The 24,514-nt window shown below is 44.5% G+C and overlaps 1 protein-coding gene across 3 annotated transcripts in view; it reads left to right on the top strand.

Annotated features, from left to right (window-relative positions):
• Nucleotides 1-24,514, top strand: part of DCDC1 (doublecortin domain containing 1) — a 605,588-nt gene that overhangs the window by 66,226 nt on the left and 514,848 nt on the right. For all 3 annotated transcript variants that reach the window (XM_025187660.3, XM_075927784.2, XM_075927782.2), the window contains one exon: nt 24,006-24,211. In XM_025187660.3, coding sequence (XP_025043445.1) covers nt 24,006-24,211 — 206 coding nt within the window. The remainder of the gene's footprint in view (nt 1-24,005; nt 24,212-24,514) is intronic.

Raw genomic sequence — 24,514 nt, 5'->3', positions numbered from 1 at the left:
CTTTAGTGTGTTAGAACTAGCTATACTTTATTTGTTATTTTAAATTCGTAGTTCACTTTGCTCTGCCTGCATTAGTAATCCTCTTTCTACGAGGAAGAAGCCTTTTTCCAAAGGATGGAGACGGGAAAGAGGGAGTTCTTTTGAAAGAAGAGGCAGAGGAAGAAGCATAGGTGCCCTTGTGGACACTCTGTCCATAGTAGTCATAGCTTAAATACAAGATAGTGTCCATTCAGTGCACACACTATCTTTCAAGAAAGCAGATCACTTTTTCATTGCACTTTTTTGCTGGTAGACACGCTCTTTCAGAAGAAGTTTTTTCGGGAGAGCTCTTCTGGAAAAGCTTCTTCTGAATGAAGCCTGCAGTCTAGACATAGCCTAGGTGGCCTGTGCCTTAGCCTCAGCAATCTCCATGCATTAGGCCTCCTGGCTGCTTCTCTCTGGCCTAAGAAGCTTAGCAGTCCATGAAGGACCTTCCTTTCCATGTGCAGGACCCGTTTGTGGAGCAAACCAACAGTAAGCTCCTTGAATGATTCCTGCACCACCCTAAAGACTTACACAATAATACAAGTTATATGTATTTGCCCCAAGTCATAAATAGTTTAAACCCATGCAATCCTAGGGTCGGGGAGCCAACAGAGACAAAAGCCCCCTTCTAAGAAGAGCAAGGGCCACGATGCCTGAGCCATCCTCAGCTGGGCCTTCTGTTCAGCTGGGCTGAACCTGCACTAAGCAAGCGACTATTTTGAGCGTATGTGACGGGGAGAGCATACCCTACACTGAAGGGAGGGTAAGACTCTGTGGGTGGAGGAAGTCCCACCCCTTCACCCAGCTGTGCATACTCCAAGTGCTGGAGCAGTATAAAAAGCAGTGGAGCAGCTTAGTCTAGGCTGACCAGCGAAGGCGAAGGACCTCCTACCGCAGCTCCTGAACTGATGCAGCCAGCCACCCCAGTGGTGAGAACCAGAGAACTGGGAGACAGCCACAACACAACTCCTGTGGAATACCAGGGAGAAGAGGCTGAGGGAGAGCCAGAAGACCCAACTACCTCATGGGACATTGATCCAACCAGAGCAGTAGGACTAAGGACTACTATTTACTGACTCTGGCCAGTAGACCATACTGCCCGGGGTTGAGGGCTACTATTCACTGACACTAACTGGTAAAACATACTACCCTGAACTGAGGACTATTTACTGACTCTGGCCACAGGGCCACGCTGCCCAGCAAGCAGGGCTGCTTATGGACTCAGGGTTACCCAGAGATTGGGGAAGTTTTGTGGGTTATAGAGATGACCAACTGCCTTGCGGCCAAGGAGGCGGCATCTGCACCCCACAATGTCATCACCCCATTGACTGGGAGTGCGTGCGCCGCTACGGAGTACATCTGAGGATAGTCTACCAGTTTGTTTTCAGGAACCAAGTTCTTTGTTTTTTTCCATTCTTTTCCAATTCCTTCCAGCCTGGAATCTTATCATGGATAAATGTGTCCTCCAGATGGTACCACAAAGATACACCCTACAGTTTGTCTCTGCCCCCCCTTTCCTCTCCCCTTCCTCAGCCCTCTTCAGGTACCCCCCCCCCCCATGAAAATCTCCTCTTGCAGGAGGTGAAAGAGTTGCTGTGTCTGAGGGTGGTGGAGACAATTGCACTATGATACTAGAACAATTAATTTTATTCCCACTACTTCTTGATCCCAAAGGCCAAAGGTGGGCTGTGGCCCATCTGGGACTTGCAAGGCCTCAACAGATACTTGTAAAAGTTGAAATTTTGTATGGTCTCTCTGGTCACCATCATCCCTTCCCTGGATTCAAGAGACCAGGGATAGGGAACCTTTTTTGGGCCAGGAACCACTGATCCACAGAAAAATCAGGCGGGCTGCAAAAAAAGGAAAACAAACTCTCAAATGAGAAGCAAAAAGACACTCCCCACTTTCTCCTCGCACACCAGAGCCTAGGAGGGCCCATGTTAGTAGATTTTGTGTGCTCCAGCCCCACACTGGGGCAACAGGAGGGGCTGGAGCACCACCTAGGCTCCCCAATGTTGCGGGGAGCCCTGAGTCTCAAGGTCCAGATGCAAGCATGCCAGGGGCCGCATCTGGCCCCCAGGCCTCAGGTTCTCCACCTGTGCAAGAGACTGGTATGCGGCCCTCAACTTGAAAGACACTTATTTTCATATAGTTTCCTAGTACAGAAATGCTTCTTCTGATTTAGGATGTGCCTAGGCCACTACCAGTTTGTGGTCCTTCTGTTCATCTTCGCGACAGCACTGAAAGTGTACACCAAATGGATTGCAGTGCTTTCTGTGTATCTAAGAGGCATGGGGAAGCAGACATTCCTGTACCTCAATGACTGAAGAGTCAAGAGCCACTCCAGGTCCAAGGTTTGATGAGACCTTGAGGAGATACTGATCAGTTGCAGGTGTCTCAGCCTGCTCATGAATGCTGAGAAGTCCATATTGACCACTGTACAAAGGATAGAATTAATCGGAATGGTCCTGGACTTTAGGCCATGCCAAAGCTTGCCTGCCATTGGACAGGTTTCAGGCTCTGCCAAGCCTTATTGCGGAAGTATTCACTTTTCTTCTGATGATAGACAGAGTCTGTGTGTGCCTGTAGGGCCACATGACAGCATGCACGTGTGTAGTATACCCTGCCAGGCTCCGCATGTGCCCTCTCTAGCAATGGCTAGCATCGACATATTCCCAGTCCAGGGATCACCCGGAAAAAGTAATCATTATTCTCCTGACAGTTCTTACCTCACTGGTGGTGGACTAGGGTAAAAAACATCTTAGACAGATGTCACCCTTCTGCCAAGTAGCGCCAGCAGGATTCAGGGCCAGGTTCAATATCTAGAGGTTTCTCTCCATCCATCCAACAGAGAACTGGCTCAAGCACACATACATAAACTTGGGAAATTCACACAACACTCCTGGGCACCTCTGGGAGGTAATGCTTCCCCACTTGCAAGCACAGAGTCTGAGTGTAGGAAAGAAATGTTTAATAAAAAGGGAGGGAAATAATGTGGCATTAATTTAGGAAAATACCACAAACACAGTCCATAACCAAAACCACAAGTAAACATTCCAGCTCAAGTAGGTTGGGCAGTGTCCTTTACCTCAAGTCCAGCAATGTAAATGTCCCTGTCACGTGCCCAACCCTTCTCTGTACCCCACTCACAGTTGTTGCCTTGGGTAGGGCAGACCAGAGTTCAGTTCACCTCCTATCCAGATTGGGAGCTGCAGGAGACGTCTCACCCAATCTGCTGGTCATTCAGCATCCACCCACTTTCTGCTCTCTGGCACTGCTCTGCTATTCATTGCCCCTCGCTGCCACCGCTCTTTTGGCTGCTCCTCATGCCTCTCCATCGGTCATCCCTCACTGCCGCCTCTCTTCTGGCTGCTCCTTGCATCTCTCTGCTGGCTTGTGGTGGATTTGGCTCTGGGCCAAACCTAGTGATTACAGCTCTCAGTGATTTCTGCTCTTAGTCCAAAAAGCATAGTCCAACCACAAGAGATTCTAGCATCCACTGGAGTACATTTACATACAAAAGAGCCTTTCATTAACTCTGTCATTGAAACAGTGGGGAGAAACAGGTTGAACCTGTCTTACAACTCACACATGGAGGGCATGTGGCCTGCAAACTCTATAGGGCTCTGAAAGATGAGCCTCTGTCCATCCAAGTGTATTTACGCGGATAGAGTGACTCCTTTTAACTGAGTTAAACACAGTCTGATTTTTCTGCATTGTGCATTCCCACAATAACTGCAAGCTTTAATGGCAATATCTTACAATTCCTGCATTTTGTGTTAACACAGTTTGTGACCCCACAACAGTGAAACTGGTTACAATGGGTAAAACACCTTTATAACTGTTTAATATCTAGCAGGCCTAAGCAAGCTGAGTGAACTGTATTTACATGACCACATCCAGGATTTCTTTCCCATTTCATCTGGCTGTAATGGAAGCATTGATTCAGACCCTATTTACATAGACTTATGTTCAACAGCCCTGCTCCCAACATCAAGTCATAGAATCATAGAAATCTAGAACTAGAAGGGACCTCGAGCGGTCATCAAGTCCAGTCCCCTGCTCTCATGGGAGGAGCATCATTTAGATCATCCCTGGTAGATGTCAGTGTCAGATGCCCTGGATCTCAGCTGTGGAGCACATCTGGAAAGTCTTTAGACCAAAGGGAGATGGTCTCTAGAAGGGACGTCTCTTCCCATAATCATCAAAGAGTTCCGGGCAATCTGATTGGCCTGCAGAATGTGTCTCAACTCACAAGCAAAGGGTGAGGGTCCTGATGAACAGCAAGACCTCAGTGTTCAATATCAACAGGCAAGGGGGAGTGTGTATGTCAGCCCTATGCCAGGTGGCCTTGCTCCTATGACATTTCTGAATCTATTACAACATCCATCTGGAGGCTTCTCACCTCTCAAGTGTCAGGAATGCCCTAGCAGATCATTTCAGCAGGGATTTCTCCTCTTACCATGAGTAATCCCTCTACCCAGCGGTGGCCAGTATGCTGTTCCAGAGGTGGGGTGCTCCCAAATTGGATCTGTTTCCCACCAGACAGAATAGGATGTTCCATTGCTTTTGCTCCCTCTGGGGGCTAAGGAAGGGCTCCCTCTCCAGTATCTTCTATCATGGGTGGGAGCTGATGTACATGTTTCCACTGATTCCCCTCATCAGCCAGGTCCTAGTGAAGATCAAGAGAGACATGGCACTCGTCATCGTAATTGCCCCAGCATGGGCACACCACTACTGGTTTGGTATGCTCATGAACATGATGGTGGCTCTCCCCTGGACTGTCCCCAGCCACTTAGATCTGCTCTTACAGGATCATAGCTCAATGCTACATCCCAACCTCAAGTCTCTATGCCTCACAACATAGTGGCTCCATGTTTAAACCTGGAAGAATGTGCCTGTACAGAAGAGGTTCTGCAGGTTCTCTTCAAGTGTTTGCTATCACTCTCTTCCATCCGGGTGCACTTTGTTTAAGGTGTCATCCTCCTTACACATAAACCAGGATATATTCCTGTCTATTTTCTTTTCCAGGTCACATAATATGGCAGATGTCCAAGGGTGGAATGTTGGGCGGGTGGTGGGGGAGGGGAAGAAGCAGCTGTGCACTCTGGGATGCAGCTTGCTTTTCATATCATTCTGGAGATGCTAAGAGAGTGAGGGGAAAGTGCTTGCATTCCATGCATGCCTCTCATACTTGGCTGATGAACAGAACGCAAGCACTTTCCCCTCACTCCCTTAAGGTACGTCTACACTAGCCCCCTAGATCGATCCAGGGAGGATAATGAGGGCGAGCGGAATTGCAAATAATGCCCAGAATTTAAATATCTTGCGCTTGATTTGCATGTTCTCGGCTGGTCGCCATTTTAGAAATTGACTAGCCTGAAGTAACTGTCCATGTCTACACGAGGCAGTTTAAAGCCCCACTCAAATTAGCTGGTATTCCTCCTGCAATGAGGTTTACCAGCTAATTCAATTTAGGGGCTTTAAATCGGACTCCCGTTTCACTGCCGCATGTAGATGCGGGCAGTTACTTTGGGCTAGTCAATTTCTAAAATGGCGACCGGCCGAGAACATGCAACTCAAGCGCGGGATATTTAAATCCCGGGCTTGATTTGCAATTCTGGTTGCCCTCATTAGCCTCCCTAGATCGATCTAGGGGGCTAGTGTAGACATACCATTAGTGTCTGGGGAACGGGATGAAAAGCAAGCCATGTCCCAGTGCACACGCCTGCTGCATCCCATACCAGCCCGAAATTCCACCCTTGCAGGCATTAGGAGGACTGGACACACTGGACATCAGGAAGACTTTGTGGTGGTTCTTGTAGTGTACCAAGTGTAGTGTGGTGAGCATACATACCTAATATAGAATGGACATGGGCAGCATACCTTGAAGAACACCAGTAACAGAATAAGTAACTTTCTTTTATACTACATTGTTTAACTCACTGTGCTATATTGCAATTAGAGTTATAATTTGCAATGATACCTGAGTCATCAGCCTCTGTACTAGAAGTGAAACTGAGTATTATGAATAAGATTTTCCATCTTTTATATATTACATTGTAAAGAAGCAGTTACAGAAAAATCTAATCTCTGAAAAGAGTTCTTGATATTGCTCTCCAGAGCTATATTTAAATGTGGAGAGAAAAATTTCCTGTTTAATACCATGTGATCTACACAATACGAAATAATTTGCTGTGACAGGACCTGATTGACAAGCATATGTGTGGGCATATTTAAAATAGGCCATCTTTTCTGGTAGGAGTAAATGTCAGTGAAAATGATGGATTCTCACCATTTAATTATTGACTGATTTGGAAATGTTTCAATCCCAAGCCACATTCCAAATAACAGTATAACACTTTTTCTCATAAGAACATTGAAATGTAAATGCTCTGTCATATTTTATTTTTCAAAAAATGCATCAGCTTAATGAACTTGGAGTTACACATTTTATTATGGATTTTAATGTAATTAATAATTGATTTTTCAATACAAATATATTACTTTTGCATATGCAGATAATGCGTGTCTGTGTAGCACTTTCCCTTCAGCTCACTTGACTCCTGATATCAGAATGAAGTTCTTGGAAAGTACAGCATGGAGATATTGTAGAATACAAAAGCTCACTCCTGAATTGTCTTATGTCGAAGTAGAATTGGACACATTATTTGCCACTTTATTTAGGAATTATTTTGTTTATATCCTGTGGTTCTGTTTGCCATAAAACCTCATTGATGTTGCCACTGAGAGAAGTGCCATAAAAACTCAGATCTAATTTTATTTTAAATGCTCATAGCAGAAATTTGATTGTATTCTGTTTAAATAATATTTCAATTCAAATTAACTCCTTAGTTTTCTGCAGTACTCAGTTCTCATGGTCTCTTGTTTGACAGCACCCTCAGGGCACATCCACACAGCAGGGCAAAACTTGTATTAAACTTCAACCCCTCATTTAGTCATCTCATATAGACAGTTGGATTCTCTCACGAGAGTGCCTTGAGTCTGAATATGGAAGGAAGATCCTATTCTTCTTGTGCTATGCTTTTTCTGACTTTAGGGTACGTCTAGACTACATGGCTCGTCGACGGAGCCATGTAGATTTGTTTATTTGGCAAAGGGAAATGAAGCCGCGATTTAAATAATTGCGGCTTCATTTAAATTTAAATGGCTGCTGCGCTTTGCCGACCAGCTGATGATCAGCTGTTTGTCGGCAGATCGGGCAGTCTGGACGCTCCCACACCGACCTGAAAGCCCTTTGTCGACCTCTCCGGTAAACCTCATCCCACGATGCATAAGGGGGAGGTCGACAAAGGGCTTTCAGGTCGGCCCGGGAGCATCCAGACTGCCCCGATCTGCTGACAAACAGCTGATCATCAGCTGGTCGGCAGAGCGCGGCAGCCATTTAAATTTAAATGAAGGGGTGATTATTTCAATCGCGGCTTCATTTCCCTCTGCCGATCAGCCTAATCTACATGGCTCCAGATTCCTCCTTTCCCCAAGACCAACTCCTGATTCTGGCATCACAGGTCAAAACATGCATATTATCCCTGCAACAACTCCTATCCCAAGTGATGGCAGGCAGTTCCTTCCAGGCCTGTGGGCTCCCACTGATGCCATTATGATCATAAATATGTCTTTAGTTTTTAACTACTGTTCCCTTCCCAGGAAACAGTTTCTTTCTCCCATCCCATGAACTTTGACTTTCTAGAGGAGGAAGGTAAAAAAATGCATGGTAGCATGACCAATCTGTCATGGGTTAGTTTGATGTCTTTTTGCAGGTCTGGAAAGAAATTTCTCCTGATAGCAGGTTGAGTGAATCACCACAGATTTTTAACTTCCTCTGAGCTCCTGGCGAGGTACCTGGATGGGAGAAAGCATAGCATGAAATAGGGCTCATATTCCAGATGAAAGAAGTTAGTGAGGAAAATAATTATTTTTTTAGTAACATAACATTTTAATTGGGAAACTGTTTAATTAATACAGCTGTAAATACATAAATGGAATTGTATATTATCAACAAGATTAATACTAAATCATCTTTCTAATATACTGCTCATCAGAACTGATTTATAAACTCTCCATTTTTTATGGATTCTGATTTTATAGAATGATAATACTTTCTGCATTGCATATTTTTATAATGCCCTAAGGGTAAGTATTATTGCTATGTCACCAGAACAGCAGTGTTTCTTATTATAGAATTACAAGTAATCTTTAATTGGTCTGTCTGGGGCAAACTATGAGTGAGAGGACACCATGAGTGAGAGCACTTCATATAAATAAAAGTATAATCCTGGTATGATATAAATATATTATAAATAGTGAAAAATATTGAACTAAATTAATTAACAAAATAAAGTTAATTTTAATCAAATTAACATTTTTCCCTTCTACTCTGTGTAGTGTTAAAATAAAACAAACTACAAACTTTAATGGACTGTACAGATTCAAAGCCTACCCACATGAGTACAATTGCAGATACAAGCCTTAGATTATAAATTATTTGGGGAAGGGTCCATGTCTTTTTATGTGTGGATGGCATCTAGTACATGGAGATCTCTGATTCTGCCTGAGCCCTCTGGACACTACTGTAATATAACTATTAATTAATTAATTAATAATTAATGGTAAATTCCATCCTATATGTTGAAAGATAACATGTGACAATGAGCTAAATTGTGCCCTTGTTCATCTGGCATGGTAGTGTGTGTTAAATGGTGAGAACCCAATTTTATTTAATTAATTTAACTGGAGTTTATAGCTCCCCAACTACTACTACTCAGGGCCATACCAATATGGATTTCAAGATGACCCAATATGTGTCAGAAACCAGAAGACACCCTTTCCCTTACCATCATCTAAGGAATTTTGTCTGGATCGCCAGAGTCCCAGCCCCCTTTCTTGCATCATTGCATGATGTAAATGAAGTGGGCTTCAAACTGTGCAAAACACTGAAGCTTGCATCCTCAGTATACCATACCATTGCCCAGAACCAATACCTGAATAGTTCACAACAAAGGCCCCAAACTGTGACCATTGTTCACCTGCAATCTGCACTATAATTCAGCCATAAATTGTGACAATTAAATCATTGACTTGCCTCCCCTCCAAAACAACCCAAAAACACCATGATGAAAAGCAGGTATAAAAAAACATAAATACTGTGGTGAGTAGAAAAATCTCTTCCAGTCACAGAAGACAATCATTTGAGCTCCCAGCAATTTCAGACCTAGTGGTTTGTCTAAAGAGAGAGAAGGGCAAGGAAAGAAAAAAATATGTCGAACTCTAGCTACCAGTGTCCTGTATGTTTCTGCTGCACAGCTGGAGAACCATTTGGGCTTTGTTTTGAACTATTAATCTGATAGTGGCATATTGGTTTGGAGGCCTTCCTTCATACTGGAACACCAGCGTATTCCACAATGTGTATAACTCTCCTACCGCCAGTACAAGGGAAGCTTGATCCATGCCTGAAGAAGCAGCTACTGAGTGAGGCATTCTTCACTCCAAGCCTTCCTCTAGCCCACAGGTATCTTCTTACTATATATTTTAGAAATTTGCATCTGTTTGTCTGTGAGTCGGTTTGTTCAAGAACTCCTCTTAAACGGTAAGAGCTAGGACCATCAAATTTGGTATGCTATTTCCTCTTATCATAACTTAAAGCAAGTTAAAGGTTTGGTTGTGCCAGGAAATTGGGATGTGTCTGGAATTTGACTGTTTCTCATAAAATGGAAAGTGAGGGGTCTGGCAGGAAGGATAGTTATACTACAGAATGACCACAAGGGGCAGCAAGGAACCAGAGGTGGGGACTGGGACAGTTATCTACTATAGTTATCATATAACCCCCTTGGGGCAGCAGGAGACAGAGATGAAGAAAGGGAGAGCTATTTACTATATATTTCAGAGAGGTTGTTTGTTTTTGTGTCATTTTGTGTATTTGTCTGTCCTCCATCTGGGGGACATGGATTCCTATCCCATCTGTTCCTGTTGCAGCTACAGCGGCCATGGGCAAGTGTGTGTCACCTGGCCCCTGGCTGTTGTGGTTAGAGAGGGCTGGGATTGTCATCTCTCCCTAAGGCAGCCTGCATTCTGAACTCTTCATCCACAACCCCACCCAGTTCAATTATTTAAATGAAGAAAAACAAAATTTATTTGACTTAAGGACCTGAGCAATGCCAGGTAAATCTTCAAGTCTGTAAATTTAGATATCTCATAGGAGTGTCTATTGTTGCTGAGTACAATCAAGAGCACATCACCTAGTTGTCATTCAAACCTACTCAGGCATTTGGAATATTTGGGGGTTACATGGTTTGTAAATATGGACAGAATTTATACCCAATAATATTACCAAGTGATAAGTTATATCTTCTGAAATTTACTTGTATCAATTCTCTAATTTCTGGTATACTTTATTCTTTATCCTGAATCTATTTTCAGTGCTGTTGAACTGTCTGAATACAGCTATACTAATTTATAATGTATGTAACATTTAAAAAAAATATTGATTTCCTGATCATTTACTAACTAGAGTGATGATAGCACTTAATTTTTATTTTACTGAGGAAACAGTAGATGTGATCTTTTCCCAATAAAAGTAAAATAACTAAAATATTTCCTGTTTACTTTTTCAAGGAAAAAAATAACTTTTGCAAAGTAGGTTCAAGCCTCCAAGTTCATATTAAGTATAATATTATGACCACTGATGAGTCCTTGATCTTTTTTGTGTTTTGGTTCTGAGAGAAGTATAAACAATATTTTTACAACTTAAGACCCTTAACTTTAAACAAGTACAAATATCTGGACTTATTTACATCGAGAGTTCATAGACGAGTTCAAGAGAGGAGGTGACAATATTTTGATTGGCATAAAAGATGTGATGTTTGTAATTTTAATCAAATTTAAAATTAAGACATCCCTCAAATAATATGTCAGACTAGTGTTATTGAGTTTAAAATCTAATGACAACCACTGTCATTATTAGTTAAATATAGCCATTGTGCCTATGGCAATAAATGATGACACTTCAGAACATGCAGAAACAAAGAAAGCAAGTATTTAAAGAAAAGGGAGTGACTATAAACTTAGCTGAACACAGGAATGTGACCTGGTCATAATGTATTTACTAAGTACATATGCAATTGTATTTTGGACATATGACATTATGGAATACAACATTATGTTTTCTTACGGTCAGTGCATTCATATTTTAGAAAACTCAGATATCAAGTTGCAAAGATTTGATTTGCTGCTTCACATCCTAAGCCTTAACTACTCTGTAGAGTCGTCTTAGCAAATATATTTCAAATGTATTTCTCATAAAAAATATTATATATTTGAAAAAATTCTAATAATTTTCATACATGTAAATGAGTATAGAAAAAAACTATGTCCTCTTTTCAGCACTTTTTAAAAAGTTATTCTTCAGATTAGAATTTATGTTAAATAACTGTAAGTGTAAACAGTTTACTTAATTCAACGAAAGTAAGTGAAAGAAGAAAACAAAGAGAGAGAAACAGTAGGGGAGGCACAAAAGAGCACATTGTATCAATAAAATTGGAGCAACATTTATCAAGTAATTTCATACTTCCTTATTTTCATAATAGTGTTGGGGATATCCCCAATAATCAGGATTTAGCCTCTATGATGGAAGAAAGTCACAATGGTTCAAAACTTGCTTTACCTGTGGTGTAACTATTCTGCTTAATGATGGGCACTCAAGATCCTTTTTTTTTTTTTTTTTTGCTTTGGAGAAGAGGTAAATCCTTGTTAGAGGCTCAGTTTGTTGCTCCTTCTCTAAGAGGACAAAGAAAGGAGAGAGAGTCATCTTAATTTTTTTTTAATCTGGGGAGTTGCTGCTCAACACCAACCTCCTGGGCTCACTCTTTGCAGACACCAAAATTTCAACCACTGAAACTAACAAAGCAACTAAATACTCCTCCCCACTGTCATCTGAAAGGAGTAGGAAGGAACATCCTTCTCACAGTGAGCAGTGATGTCGATCACCTCCTTGGGTCACAGATCTCCTCAGGTTACTCAAAGAGTAGTTCATAGTGTGAACAGGATTCCTGTGATGCCCTAGCAAAACACAGTCACTGAGCACAATAGGGTACAATATCAGGAAAAGGTCCTCACTTTACTTGGTATTGACTTCTGGAACTGACATTAGTATACCTGGCAGCAATGACAGCAGCACCTACTACTTAGGTGCTGGCTCCTGAAAAGCAGATGGTGTGGCACTTTCTTGACACTTAAATTATTTTCAGAATGAAATGATCCTGCAATGACCATGCAATCTGAGTCATATTTTCTCTCCTTAGCCTTTGGATTATCTATACCTAAGTATCAACAACCTGTGTTGTTACAGTTCCAGACAGTTCTTCATTTGTGGTGATGGGAGAAACTCATCCTAGAAGTCCTGATAAAGTAGTCCTACCATTATAGGAATACTCATTTTCTTTCTTCCCTCCACTGTTATTGGGTGTATAAACACCACACTAGGGGTATGTCTACACGAAAAAGTTAATTCGAACTAACGGACGTTAGTTCGAATTAACTTTCATAGGCACTACACTAGCGCTTCGCTAGTTCGAACTTAATTTGAACTAGCGAAGCGCTTAGTTCGAACTAGGGTAAACCTCATTTTACGAGGACTAAGCCTAGTTCGAACTTACTAGCCCCTTAATTCGAACTAGTGGGAGGCTAGCCCTCCCCAGCTTTCCCTGGTGGCCACTCTGGCCAACACCAAGGAAATTCTATTGCCCCCCTCCCGGCCCCGGACCCCTTAAAGGGGCACGGGCTGGCTACGATGCCCGTGCCAGGTGCAAGCCTGCCAGCACCCAGCTAGCAGACCCCGTACCTGGCACGGCTCGAGCCAGCCATCCGATGCCCCCCAGCCCTCCCCCTCTTCCCGGGACCAGGCTGGCAGCTCCCAGGAGCTTTCCCAGGACTGCAAGAGGCGGGCACCCGCCTGGTCTAGTGCGGACATCGTGGACCTCGTCCATGACCTCCGCACTAGGCACAGGAAAGTGGCCGTCTAGGGCAGGAGAGCTGCCAGCCTGGCCACCCAGGAGCAGGTGTGCATGAAAATCAAGGTGGTCCACTGAGACCCCCGACCCTGAGCTTACAATGGCCATACTGGGTCAGACCAAAGGTCCATCTAGCCCAGTAGCCTGTCTGCCGACAGCGGCCAACCCTAGGGACTCTGGAGGGGAGGGACCGAAGACAGTGACCAAGCCATTTGTCTCGTGCCATCCCTCTCCAGCCTTCCACAAACTTTGGGCAGGGACACCACTCCTACCCCCTGGCTAATGCCACTCCATGGACCCAACCTCCATCACTTTATCTCACTTCTCTTTAAACTCTGTTCTAGTTGTAGCCTTCACAGCCTCCTGCAGCAAGGAGTTCCACAGGTTGACTCTTTGCTTTGTGAAGAAGAACTTTCTGTTACTAGTTTGAAGCCTGCTACCCATTCCTTTCCTTTGGTGTCCTCTAGTCCTTCTATTATGGGAACTAATGAAGAACTTTTCTTGATGCACCCTCTCCACCCCACTCATGCTTTTATAGACCTCTATCCTATCCCCCCTCAGTCTCCTCTTTTCTAAACTGAAAAGTCCCAGTCTCTTTAGCCTCTCTTCATATGGGACCTGTTCCAAACCTCTGATCATTGTAGTTGCCCTCCCCTCTCCCACCCTCTCTCTTCCCCTCTCCCACCTCCTTTTCCCAGTCTCCCCAAGTTTTGTTCAATAAAGAGAGATTCTATTTTTGACCACACGTTTTCTTTATTTTGTACATCAGGAAGGGGGGCTAGGGAAGGGTAAGTGGAAGGAGGCGAGGGAGGAATGGGATACGAGCCCTGATGGGGAGGACTGGGGTGGCTCTGCGGGCTTCTGGGGGTGGAACCTCTCCTGCAGCCATCCAATTGCCCCCTCTCCCCAGATGGCAGCCTGCGGCAAGTGCAGCCGGTCTGATGGCCGAGTGCTGTGATGTGCCCAGTGTGGGCACTCAGGGCACTCCAAGCCAGGACTGCTTTGCAAGCGGGGCACCCCTGAGAACTGTCTGTCCGGGGTGGGGGTTGGGTCCCTTTAAGCACAGCCTTCGGCTAGCCTGAGGCAGCAGCTCCACGCTCTAAGTCCTCGTCTGATGCCCTGCCGGCACTGCTTCCGGCCATCCTTAACCCCGGTTCAGGGTCCACTTAATGTGGACATGCTAGTTCGAATTAGCAAAACGCTAATTCAAACTAGTTTTTTAGTCTGGATGCGTTAGTCCGAATTAGCTTAGTTCGAATTAACTAATTCGAACTAAGTTAGTTCGAATTAGCGCTGTAGTGTAGACATACCCTATGTTACTGAAACTGCTCAAGCTGCACACCAGAACCGTGATGCCATGGAAGCCCAGGACTATGCTAAGATCAAGGCAGCCACCTTAGAAACCTTCAGTATCATGTCAGAAACTTACTGATAGCACTTCCATTGAGAAGTAATTCCACAGGGTGCCACACCATGAGCAATGGCCAGAGATTTAAGAACTGGGGGTATGTCTACACTACCCCGGTAGTTCGAACTAGGGGGGTAATGTAGGCATACCGCACTGGCAAATGAAGCCCAGGATTTGAATTTCCCGGGCTTCATTTGCAGAAGCGGGGAGCCGCCATTTTTAAAACCCCGCTGGTTCGAACCCCATGCAGCGCGGCTACACGGGGCTCGAACTACGTAGTTCGGACTAGGCTTCCTATTCTGAACTACCGGTACACCTCGTGGAATAGGAAGCCTAGTCCGAACTACCTAGTTCGAGCCCCGTGTAGCCGCGCTGCACGGGGTTCGAACCAGCGGGTTTTAAAAATGGCGACTCCCCGCTTATGCAAATGAAGCCTGGGAAATTCAAATCCCGGGCTTCATTTGCCAGTGCGGTATGCCTACATTACCCTCCTAGTTCGAACTAGGAGGGTAGTGTAGACATACCCTCAGCTAGTGGTGTCTCTATTCCAACAAACAGTCAGGGAAATAAGTGGACAAAAAAGTGGTGCTGGAACAGTTGACACAGTTCTCCCAGCTCTAGGGCATGAGTAGGTGTTGCAACATCGGCCTCAGAGACAACCAGGATAGCAGAAAATTATTTAATGACTATGACCCCAAAAATGTGGATACCCACGATCAAAGATGCTCATTCCAGGGGGCAAATGACTCTGGCAGCCATTGAGGGAAATGATCACAGGGCCAGTGAATGCCAGGTTCAGCTCCTGGATGGCCCACAGATATAATAAAGCCCTGGAAGCCTGGTTCCAAGAGGGATTGGGGGTGGGAAGAGTTGGAGGAGAGATGGGATCCAAAAGGAGACCCACCACAAGTGCCATATCTCCCCTAGAGCAGTAAAGGGATGGAAGAAGCTTTTAACTGGAATTTGCTTTTCATGCAAGCAACAAGATCATTTTTACTCTAACTGTGCCTTCATAGATTTCTCCTAGGGGCAGGCATGGGTGGTGGACACCAAGGCTGGAAAAAGAGTCCCAGCCAAGATATTAGTCCTTGTGTGGATCGCTGGGTAGAAGTGCCAATCTTAATAGATTCAGATGCACCCAAAAGCTGATCTCAGAGCAACTAGCAGACTCTAGGTAATCCAAGGGAAACCATGTGCATCCAGTATATGCATGGTGAGGTACATCCTTATATCACAAGAGAGGTACAGTTCACTATATAGTAAATTGCACAGGAAAAGTACACGCACGCATGGCCCCTACATGGACCTACTTATTGATTTTGGTCCAGAATTTTTTGAGAGATCATAACATCATGCAGTGATGAACCTATGAAAGGGAATGGTTCTCAAAGAGGGGCTCTCAAACCACAAAAATAGAGAAAGTTAGCAGGAGTCAGAGAGAGAGGGTATGTCTAAACTACCCCCCTAGTTCGAACTAGGGGGGTAATGTATGCATACCGAACTTGCTAATGAAGCCCGGGATTTGAATTTCCCGGGCTTCATTAGCATAAAGCCGGCGCTGCCATTTTTAAAAGCCGGCTAGTGCGAACCCCGTGCCGCGCGGCTACATGCGGCACGGACTAGATAGTTCGGATTAGGCTTCCTAATGCGAACTATCTGTACACCTCGTTCCATGAGGCATACAGATAGTTCGCATTAGAAGCCTAATCCGAACTCTCTAGTCCGTGCCGCGTGTAGCCGTGCGGCACTGGGTTCCCACTAGCCGGCTTTTAAAAATGGCGGCGCGGCTTTATGCTAATGAAGCCCGGGAAATTCAAATCCCGGGCTTCATTAGCAAGTTCGGTATGCATACATTACCCCCCTAGTTCGAACTAGCGGGGTAGTGTAGACATACCCAGACAGAGGATCCTGATGAAGGGACCACCCAAGATGAACTGTTGCTCCCTTGCTAACAGGGGAAATAGAAAACCTTACCTTCTCCTGACTTGGACCTGCTCATAGATTTTATAAGCACACAGATGATGCAACAGTGAGCAGAGCATATGAATAACTCACTAGTATAAATGGAGATGGTAGACCTGCAATTGATGAAGCAGTGGCCCCATTTTGAACTCAGGATAGAGAATCTATATTGGATGGCAAAAAAAGATTCCCAAATCAGGAAAGTGCAAGTACAGCTTCTAGTCCCAAAGAAATGTTGTCCGAGAGTCTAACAAATATTACATGTGGTACCTTCTGGAGGACACTTAGGGCAAGAGAACACTCTCAAACGGGTAACCCTCAAATTTTACTGGGTGGGGGTACACAGCAGGTCAAAGACTACTACACATTATGTCCCAAATACCAATTGACTGAACCCAAAAGGGCCCTATGGGTTGTATAACCCCACACCGGGCAGCTGAAGTACCCTTCCAGTAGGACCTTTTCCTAGTAGAAGTACCCTTTCCTTGTAGGACCCTTGGAAAACTGCAACTGCTAACAGACATTCTGGTGATAATGGATTATGCCATGTGTTAACTGGAGACCATCTCCCTTTGTTCAACCACCATGCTAACATTGCCTCTGAATTGATGAAAATCTTTGCTTAGGTAGGGATCTAATTTCCCTCAGGGTGTTCACCTGCGCAGGCATGCACAAAGAATTTGAATCCCATCCACTTCCTCAGCAGAACTGTGCAGCAGCACTCCTCTTCCTGGAAGTAAGCTGCTGGTGGTGGGCTTGGTGGGAGAGTGGGGGAAGAGGACTGCATGGGTGGCTGCCCAGCTGTTCCTGAGGTGGGCTGCATGGTGGGTGACTGCCACATGTGCTGAGGCTGGAACCAGAGTCGACTCCAGCCCCAGTACGTGAGGCAGCCCCCTGCCACGTGGCCCCTCCCCGGGAGCAGCTGGTCAGCCACTATGTGGCCCTGGCTGTAGCTCCAGCCCTTCCCCACCACACAGTCCCAGCTCCATCCCCTGGAGCAGCTTCCCACCATGTGGCCCCCCAGAGCAGCTGCCTGTCACAAAGCCCGGCCCCCAAAGCATCTGGGTCGTCACCATGGAGCCCTGGCCATAGCTCTAACCCTAAAGGTCTGGAGTTATGGCCAGGGCCGTTTGGTGGCTGCCCAGCTGCTCCCAGCGTGGGCTGCATGATGCATGGCTGCCCCATGTGCTGGGGGCTGGAGCTGGAGTCGGCGCCAGCCCTGCCACACGAGGCAGCCACCCACCATGTGGTCCTGCCCCAGGAGCAGGTGGGCAGCAACCACACAAACTTGGCCATAGCTCTAGCAATTTAGGATTGGCGCTATGGCCAGGGCTGCGTGGTGGCTGCCTGGCTGCTCCGGGGGCTGAGCCACATGGCGGGTGGCTGCTCTGTGGGCCAGACCTGCTACAGTGGCCCCGTGGCAGGTGGGTGCTCCACAGGATGGGGCTGGGGCTGCGTGGCGGGCAGCCACTCTGGGGGATGGGGACATGTGGTGAGCAGCTGCTCCAGGGGCAGCTCCAGCCCTTCCCAGGGCTAGAACTATGGTCAGGGCCACATAGTTGCTGCCCAGCTGCTCCCTGGGTGGGCCACATGGTGGTGGGCTGCTGAAACTTGAGCTGGGCTGTGGTGCAGCTGCTCTTGAGGCAGGGGCCAGGGCTAGAGCTGGGCTGGGGTCTCCTGCATCCCTCTTTCCCCCCTTCCACACCTCTCTTCCCCACGCAGTGCTCCTTGACCTGCCCAACTCCCTGCTGGCTCCTCCCTCTCCCCACATATCACTGCCCCACCCCCCCAGCACCTCACTCCTGCATACCCTGGCCACTGGCAGCAGCTTCCTTCTGCCCCAAGCAGGGGGCTCACAGCCAGCCCCATGAGGAATAGCCTGGCACAGTCCCTGCCCTGCACACAGGCTGTCCCAGGAGCAGCACTCCCTCAGGCACACATCTCACTTCTGCCCACGAGGTCGGGGGTGCTACCCGGGCGCAAGGCTCAGGGTCTCTGCACTGTGAGAGTCGAGGAGCAGCACCACTGGTGGGTGCCACAGTGGCACACATCCAAACAAGCACATATGACTTCATTATTAGCATACAAGACAAGACAAAACTCACTCAGCTCATGGATGGGAATCTTAGGGTATGTCTATACTACCCCGCTAGTTCGAACTAGCAGGGGTAATGTAGTCATCCGCACTTGCAAATGAAGCCCGGGATTAGAAGCCTAATCTGAACTAGCAAGTCCGTGCCACGTGTAGCCGCGCTGCACGGAGTCAGAACTAGCCGGCATTTAAAAATGGCGCCGGCTGGCTTCATGCAAATGAAGCCCGGGAAATTCAAATCCCGGGCTTCATTTGCAAGTGCAGATGACTACATTACCCCCGCTAGTTTGAACTAGCGGGGTAGTGTAGATATACCCTTAGAAGGAACACTGGTAGGAATACTGAGAAAGTTACTGTCTGACCAGGGAGCGAACTTTATACATCACAATTAATGGAGGAATTATGTAACTGCTTAATAATCAAGACCTTGAGATATCCATCTATCACCCTTAAACTGACAGGCTTGTAGACAGCTTCAATAAAACATTGAAAGAAATGCTCAGAAAATTTGTGGCCTCAAATCCCCGACATTGCAGAAAAAAAGAACTTACCTGATAGGCCTACATCAACTGACAGTGTGTTGATACCTTTTCTTCTTTAGCTTTTGCTACAAATTATACAGCTTAGGCTATTCACTGTGGTGTAGCAAGAAAATTTGATTCCAGCTGTGATTTCCTCTTCATCGCTACATAAGGCAGTAGTAACCTAAACTTCCACTCAGACAGACAGTTTTAAAACATTTGTGTAGCATGGCAGACACTTAGAAATTTCTGTGGGGGTAGTGTAGGAAAAATCACACTGTGCATTTTGCTTTCCTAAATGCATGAAAGGCTTTACGTGTGAATTAACAAGGGACTTTTGGAATTGGCAAAATATTTATGACATCTGTGGCACCTACTGGGAAAAAAAAGGCAGATGGGTATTATCATGTCCCTTCAAGTGTGTTTGAATATTTTTACACCCAACTAATTCTTGGCTCTCTAAGGCTACGGCTACATTGACATTTTTTTAATTTCTGGAAGAAGATATGCAAATCGCACTCACATTTGCATATCTTCTTCCGATTCTTTTTGCAGAAAAGGTTTTACTGCTATTTGGCCCTGTGTAGACGGGGCCAAATGTTGGGGGAAAAAACCTCTTTCGCAAGACCCTGTAAACCTCGATTTACAAGGAATAAGGGGTCTTCTGAAAGAGGGTCTACACGGGGCCAAATAGCAGTAAAACCTCTTCCACAAAAAGAATCGGAAGAAGATATGCAAATGCGAGCATGATTTGCATATCTTCTTCTGAAAAAAAATGGCAGTGTAGCCGTAACCTAATAGTAATGGTAGTATATTAAATGCCCAGACAGTGGAACCCTTATGCCCCCAAAATGACTCCAAGAGACAAGATTCCAAAAAGTATTAGGTTTATTTGGAAGGAAAAATTACTCATCATGATATTTGGAGAGTAATATTGCAAATTACCAGGTGTTCCTGATAAAATATAGAATTACTTTAAGTGCGACAAGGTATCACAATTTATTGAAAAACTCCCTCAAGAATATAAGGAGGAACTAAAGTCTGTTGTACCTGTGGGACATTTGGTAGCTCAAACATTGCTACAGGCTGTGTTAGATGCCTCCAATATTGCAGAATTCCTAGTAGCCACCTCCATCACTACACTTACAGGGGTTTCTTAGCTAAAATCTTTAGCAATATAGCAAGAGACGACTACTGAGCAGCTTCCGTTTGAACGTTGTGACATGTTTTAATGAAGGAGCCGATGAAGCTCTGCATTCTCTGAAAGATTTGAGAGTTGGCCTCTATTTCCTTGGAAGTCTACTTGCTAACCTCTGGGAGAAAATAGGCCTTGAAGAAAACTCACTCTGGACAGAAGACTTCTACGTATTTTTTTAATGCGCAAAGATTACCAGAACTGCTAAGAAAGAAACAGAAATTTCAGTGAAGAAGGCCATCTGCCTGTTCCTTCACGGCGGCACACTGCTGATTTGTGGTGTTCAATTTCTGGGAGGGACGGGAAAAAGTGGGGGCAGAGTTTGAATCACTGGATTCGTGGTGCTACGAAAGTGCTGGGAGGGGGAGGAGTAGGAGATCCAGGGGCCATCGGTGGAAGCCCAGTGGTCTGCATGCAGTCTGTGGGCCACAGGTTGCCAGCCACTGAACTATGCCCTCCGCTCCAGACCCATTGGTAACCAACTTTTTATTTTTGAGTTGCTTACAATTAAATACCTCAAGCAGATTGGTTTTAGAGATTATAAATGTGGGGTATTCCATTCAATTTCAGTCCATTCCTATCACCTTTCCCTTCCCTGTTCCTCTCCAAAGATCCTTTCATATAAAATACTGTTAAAGCAAGAAGTGGATTCCTTTCTAAATCTCTGAGCAGTGGAAGAAGTGCAGCTGAAGTTGAGACGAGGGGGTTCTATTCACATTATTTTCTAATTCTGAAGACAGAAGAGACTCCACATGCTCCATTTCAGATTCACCATGGTAACCATAGACTCCATAATCCCACTGGTAAATCCCAAAAACTGTTTTACAGCGCTCATTCTACAAAACACATAATTTTACATACTTTGACAGACCTAAGCCAGCAGTCTGCCACACTCTGGTGGAAGGCAGATATATAAGATACTGGATAAGTGTTTTTCTCTTCCAAAGTGAACTACTAGAGCCTTCTGCAATAAAATTCAGGCAGAAAACATCTGGGGCTAATTAACTAGATTGCTCCTTCAGGCAAGTCACTCAACACTAGTAGCTAATTAAGGCTTGTGGTGCTTCTTTAAAAGGGCTCCCCCAGGTAAAGAAGGGGGAGGACAAAGAGTGATGGACTGAAAGGAGAAAGAGAGGAACAAGAAGAAGTTGTGTGGAAGCTGAGATCTGGTTAACAGGAACCAGAGGGAGATATTTTGGAAGGGTAGTTTGGGGAAGTAGCCCAGAGAAAAAGCTGCCAAGTCAGAAGGTGCTGCTGCTGCTACTTTAGGGTCCCTGGGCTGGAACCCAGAGTAGTGGGCAGGCCTGGGTTCCTGCTAAACCTTCCCCCCACCAACACAGAGCCTGTCCCAAAAAGGCAGACCAGGTTTATCAAGGGGTTTTCAACCTCAAAACCATGGACTAGCCTGTGATGAGTATGCCTCACTAAGCTGTGGACCCTGCCTCCTGTAAAGAGAAAGGGGTTATGTATAGGACCACAGCAAGTCTATTATCCACCAGTAGCACGAGACCTACAGGGCATGGCCAGAACTTTGCCACAATACTGATACATCTGGTACACAGGTAATACCTCAGATTGCAAGAGGGAGTATCCCAGCTTCAGTACAGAGTCCTGCCATTTGGTCTTTCAGCAGCAACAAGGGTAATCCCCAAGTTCTTGGTAGTCATGGCAGATCACCTAGGGAGACAAGGGATCCAGGTATGTTCATACTTCAACAACTGGCACATTTGAGGAAGATCACTTTATCAGGTGAATGATTCCATTCACATAATCCATAATTTTATTTTACCACACTGTATCTCAAGATCAACAAAAAAAAGTAAAGTACTGTTTCTGACTCAGAGAATAGCATTCCCGGGAGGTCTGTCAGATTCATTTAAGTCAACAGTACACCTCATCAAGTAGCTACAGGTTGTCCTACTGAATTTTGTATTGGTGAAGGAACTGAAGGAAGTTGGGCTTGTTCCATCCTTTTTGCCCTCCAGTGGAGGGAGCACAATGGCATCTAGAGTGTGCCCCTAATGGATACTGCTAGCCAAAATAATCTGATCTTGCATGCATAGGGCTCATACACATCAGAAACATAATCCATGTAGACAATATATAGAACCATGGTTACTGTTTTTTTTCCTGGAAGACAGTATGACTGTGTGGCTGACAAATGGGTCAGCCACATTAGAGAAAGGTTTGTGGTCCACGCTCAGCCAGGTATGGCCTCATACAATCTGTTAGGTATGCTATTTGCAAATATTTGGGAAACAGAGCCTCTGAGTAAATGAGGATCTTTCCACAATGTCCTTCAGAAAAAAAGGGACAATGTCCTTCTAGAACTAATGCAGATTGCAGCAAGAAGCTCTGCCAATTTATTATTGTAATTTAAATGGAAATAAACACATGTTGACTTGCTTTTTATACTCCATAATGGAATTAATCTAATGCTCATGATGTTAAATATTTGTGAATTAAAATCCACTCCCCAAAACAGACAACAGTGGCATTCGCTTAACATATTATCTAGCACTAATAATGGCAATGTGATCCTTACATTTTCAAAGTGATATGCAGTGATTTTGTTCCACAGTTCCCCTTACCATCAAAGGGAGTTAAATTGATTAGTCCTTGAACACTATTTTTGAAAATGTGTAGATGAAACTAATAACTAGGGGTATGTCTACACTGCACGGTTATTTCAAAATAAGCTATTCCAGAAGAAATACTCTGAAATAACTTATTTCAAAATAACGCGTCTACACTACAGGGAAACCTCAAAATTAGTTCGAGGCAGGCTTCCCTAATGTGGACGTGCTGCCTCAATTTAGAGCTCCAGGAGGCATGAAGTAATTAGTTTGAATGGCTCTGGGGAGGAGCTATTTCAAAACAGCAGTAATGGAGCGTCCACATGACTGCTATTCCGAAATAGCTGTTGAGGAATAGGTGTTATTCCTTGTGGAATGAGGTTTACAGAAGTCGGAATAAGCAATCCGTTATTTCAAATTTATTGCAAAATAACAGAATTGCTGTGTAGACTCTCACATTGTTATTTCAGAATAATGGCCGTTATTCTGAAATAACGATTTCAGAATAATAGCCATTATTCTGAAATAACACTGCTCTGTAGATGCACCCTAACAAAAATAGTGTATTTACTGGCCTGGTTTTAATAGGTAGCAACATATTTTCTAGAATTTATTTTCCATATATGATGCATAGCTACTCAAGTAAGGATTCAAGTTTTATATATACAGTAGTTGCAAATATATTCTGTACTATGATACTATTTAGAGGTCATCCTTGTAAACATGCAAGGAAATCAACTGTTAAGGAGGAAAAATAGCATCCTTTGCAGGATGCAGTGTCAGTTGTGGAACTCAAACAGCGTATGAATTAAGGAACAGGTTTAATTTTCCTGAAGCAGAAGAGATGAGAAGCAATTTCTTTTTTTGTAGATGAGAAGCTAAATGCTCCTTTCTGATCAGTAATAGAGGCATACTAAGGGTGAATTTTAATTATGACTAAATTGTGGTATTACTCTGTTATACCCTAAACATCTGTTCCTTTCAGGAATGATGATTAATGCAGGCTATCAGTGGAGGCAGCTTGCTACAGCTTATGTCATGGTTAGTGAGAAGCGTGTGGTACTATTTTAGAAAATACCAGTATCTGTATGGAGATAGGCCAGTGTGCATTATTAACATAACAGGGAAACAGGAGCATAATGTGTCCATTTTTAATTTTGAAGCCAAATATTTACCTAAGCTTTTTTCCTCTTTTCTTCCAGACCATCTGTCATTAATGAAGAAAGTAACTTGGACAATGAATGGTCTGGTTCTTCCTACTGGTGTCAAAAGAAGGAAAACCAAATCTGTCCTTTCCAGGCGCATGAGAAAGCTTACTGAGAAGTCCTCACTCAGGATTCTGGTGTTTAAGAATTGCACAGGGCATGATGGCTATGAGATAATTGCAGCACAGGACCAAACCGAAAAGGTAAACTTTGTTTATTAACTAGCCCAAGTTTCCTGGAAAAAAACATTGGCCTCACTTCTTCATGTTAGTTATTCTTTTTCTAACTAATTACTTGAACACTTGATCAGATTATAGATTTTGTTTAACATTTTAGAAAAAATATGCAATGCTGTTTGTCTTAAATTACTAAAATGGCATAATTATATAGTATCCTACTCCTAAAAATACACTAAAAGTAAAAGCCCTCACTGAAGACTTCCTTGGCAATATAATAGTTTTTAGGTTAACGTGTTCTTGTTCTTTTTATGTATGCTTTTATAACAA

The sequence above is a fragment of the Pelodiscus sinensis genome, chromosome 5 (assembly GCF_052426305.1).
Source record: "Pelodiscus sinensis isolate ZL-2025 chromosome 5, ASM5242630v1, whole genome shotgun sequence".
NCBI classification, from domain to species: Eukaryota; Metazoa; Chordata; order Testudines; family Trionychidae; genus Pelodiscus; species Pelodiscus sinensis.
Note: the sequence above shows the minus strand (reverse complement) of the source record. Positions and strands in the feature narration are given on the sequence as shown.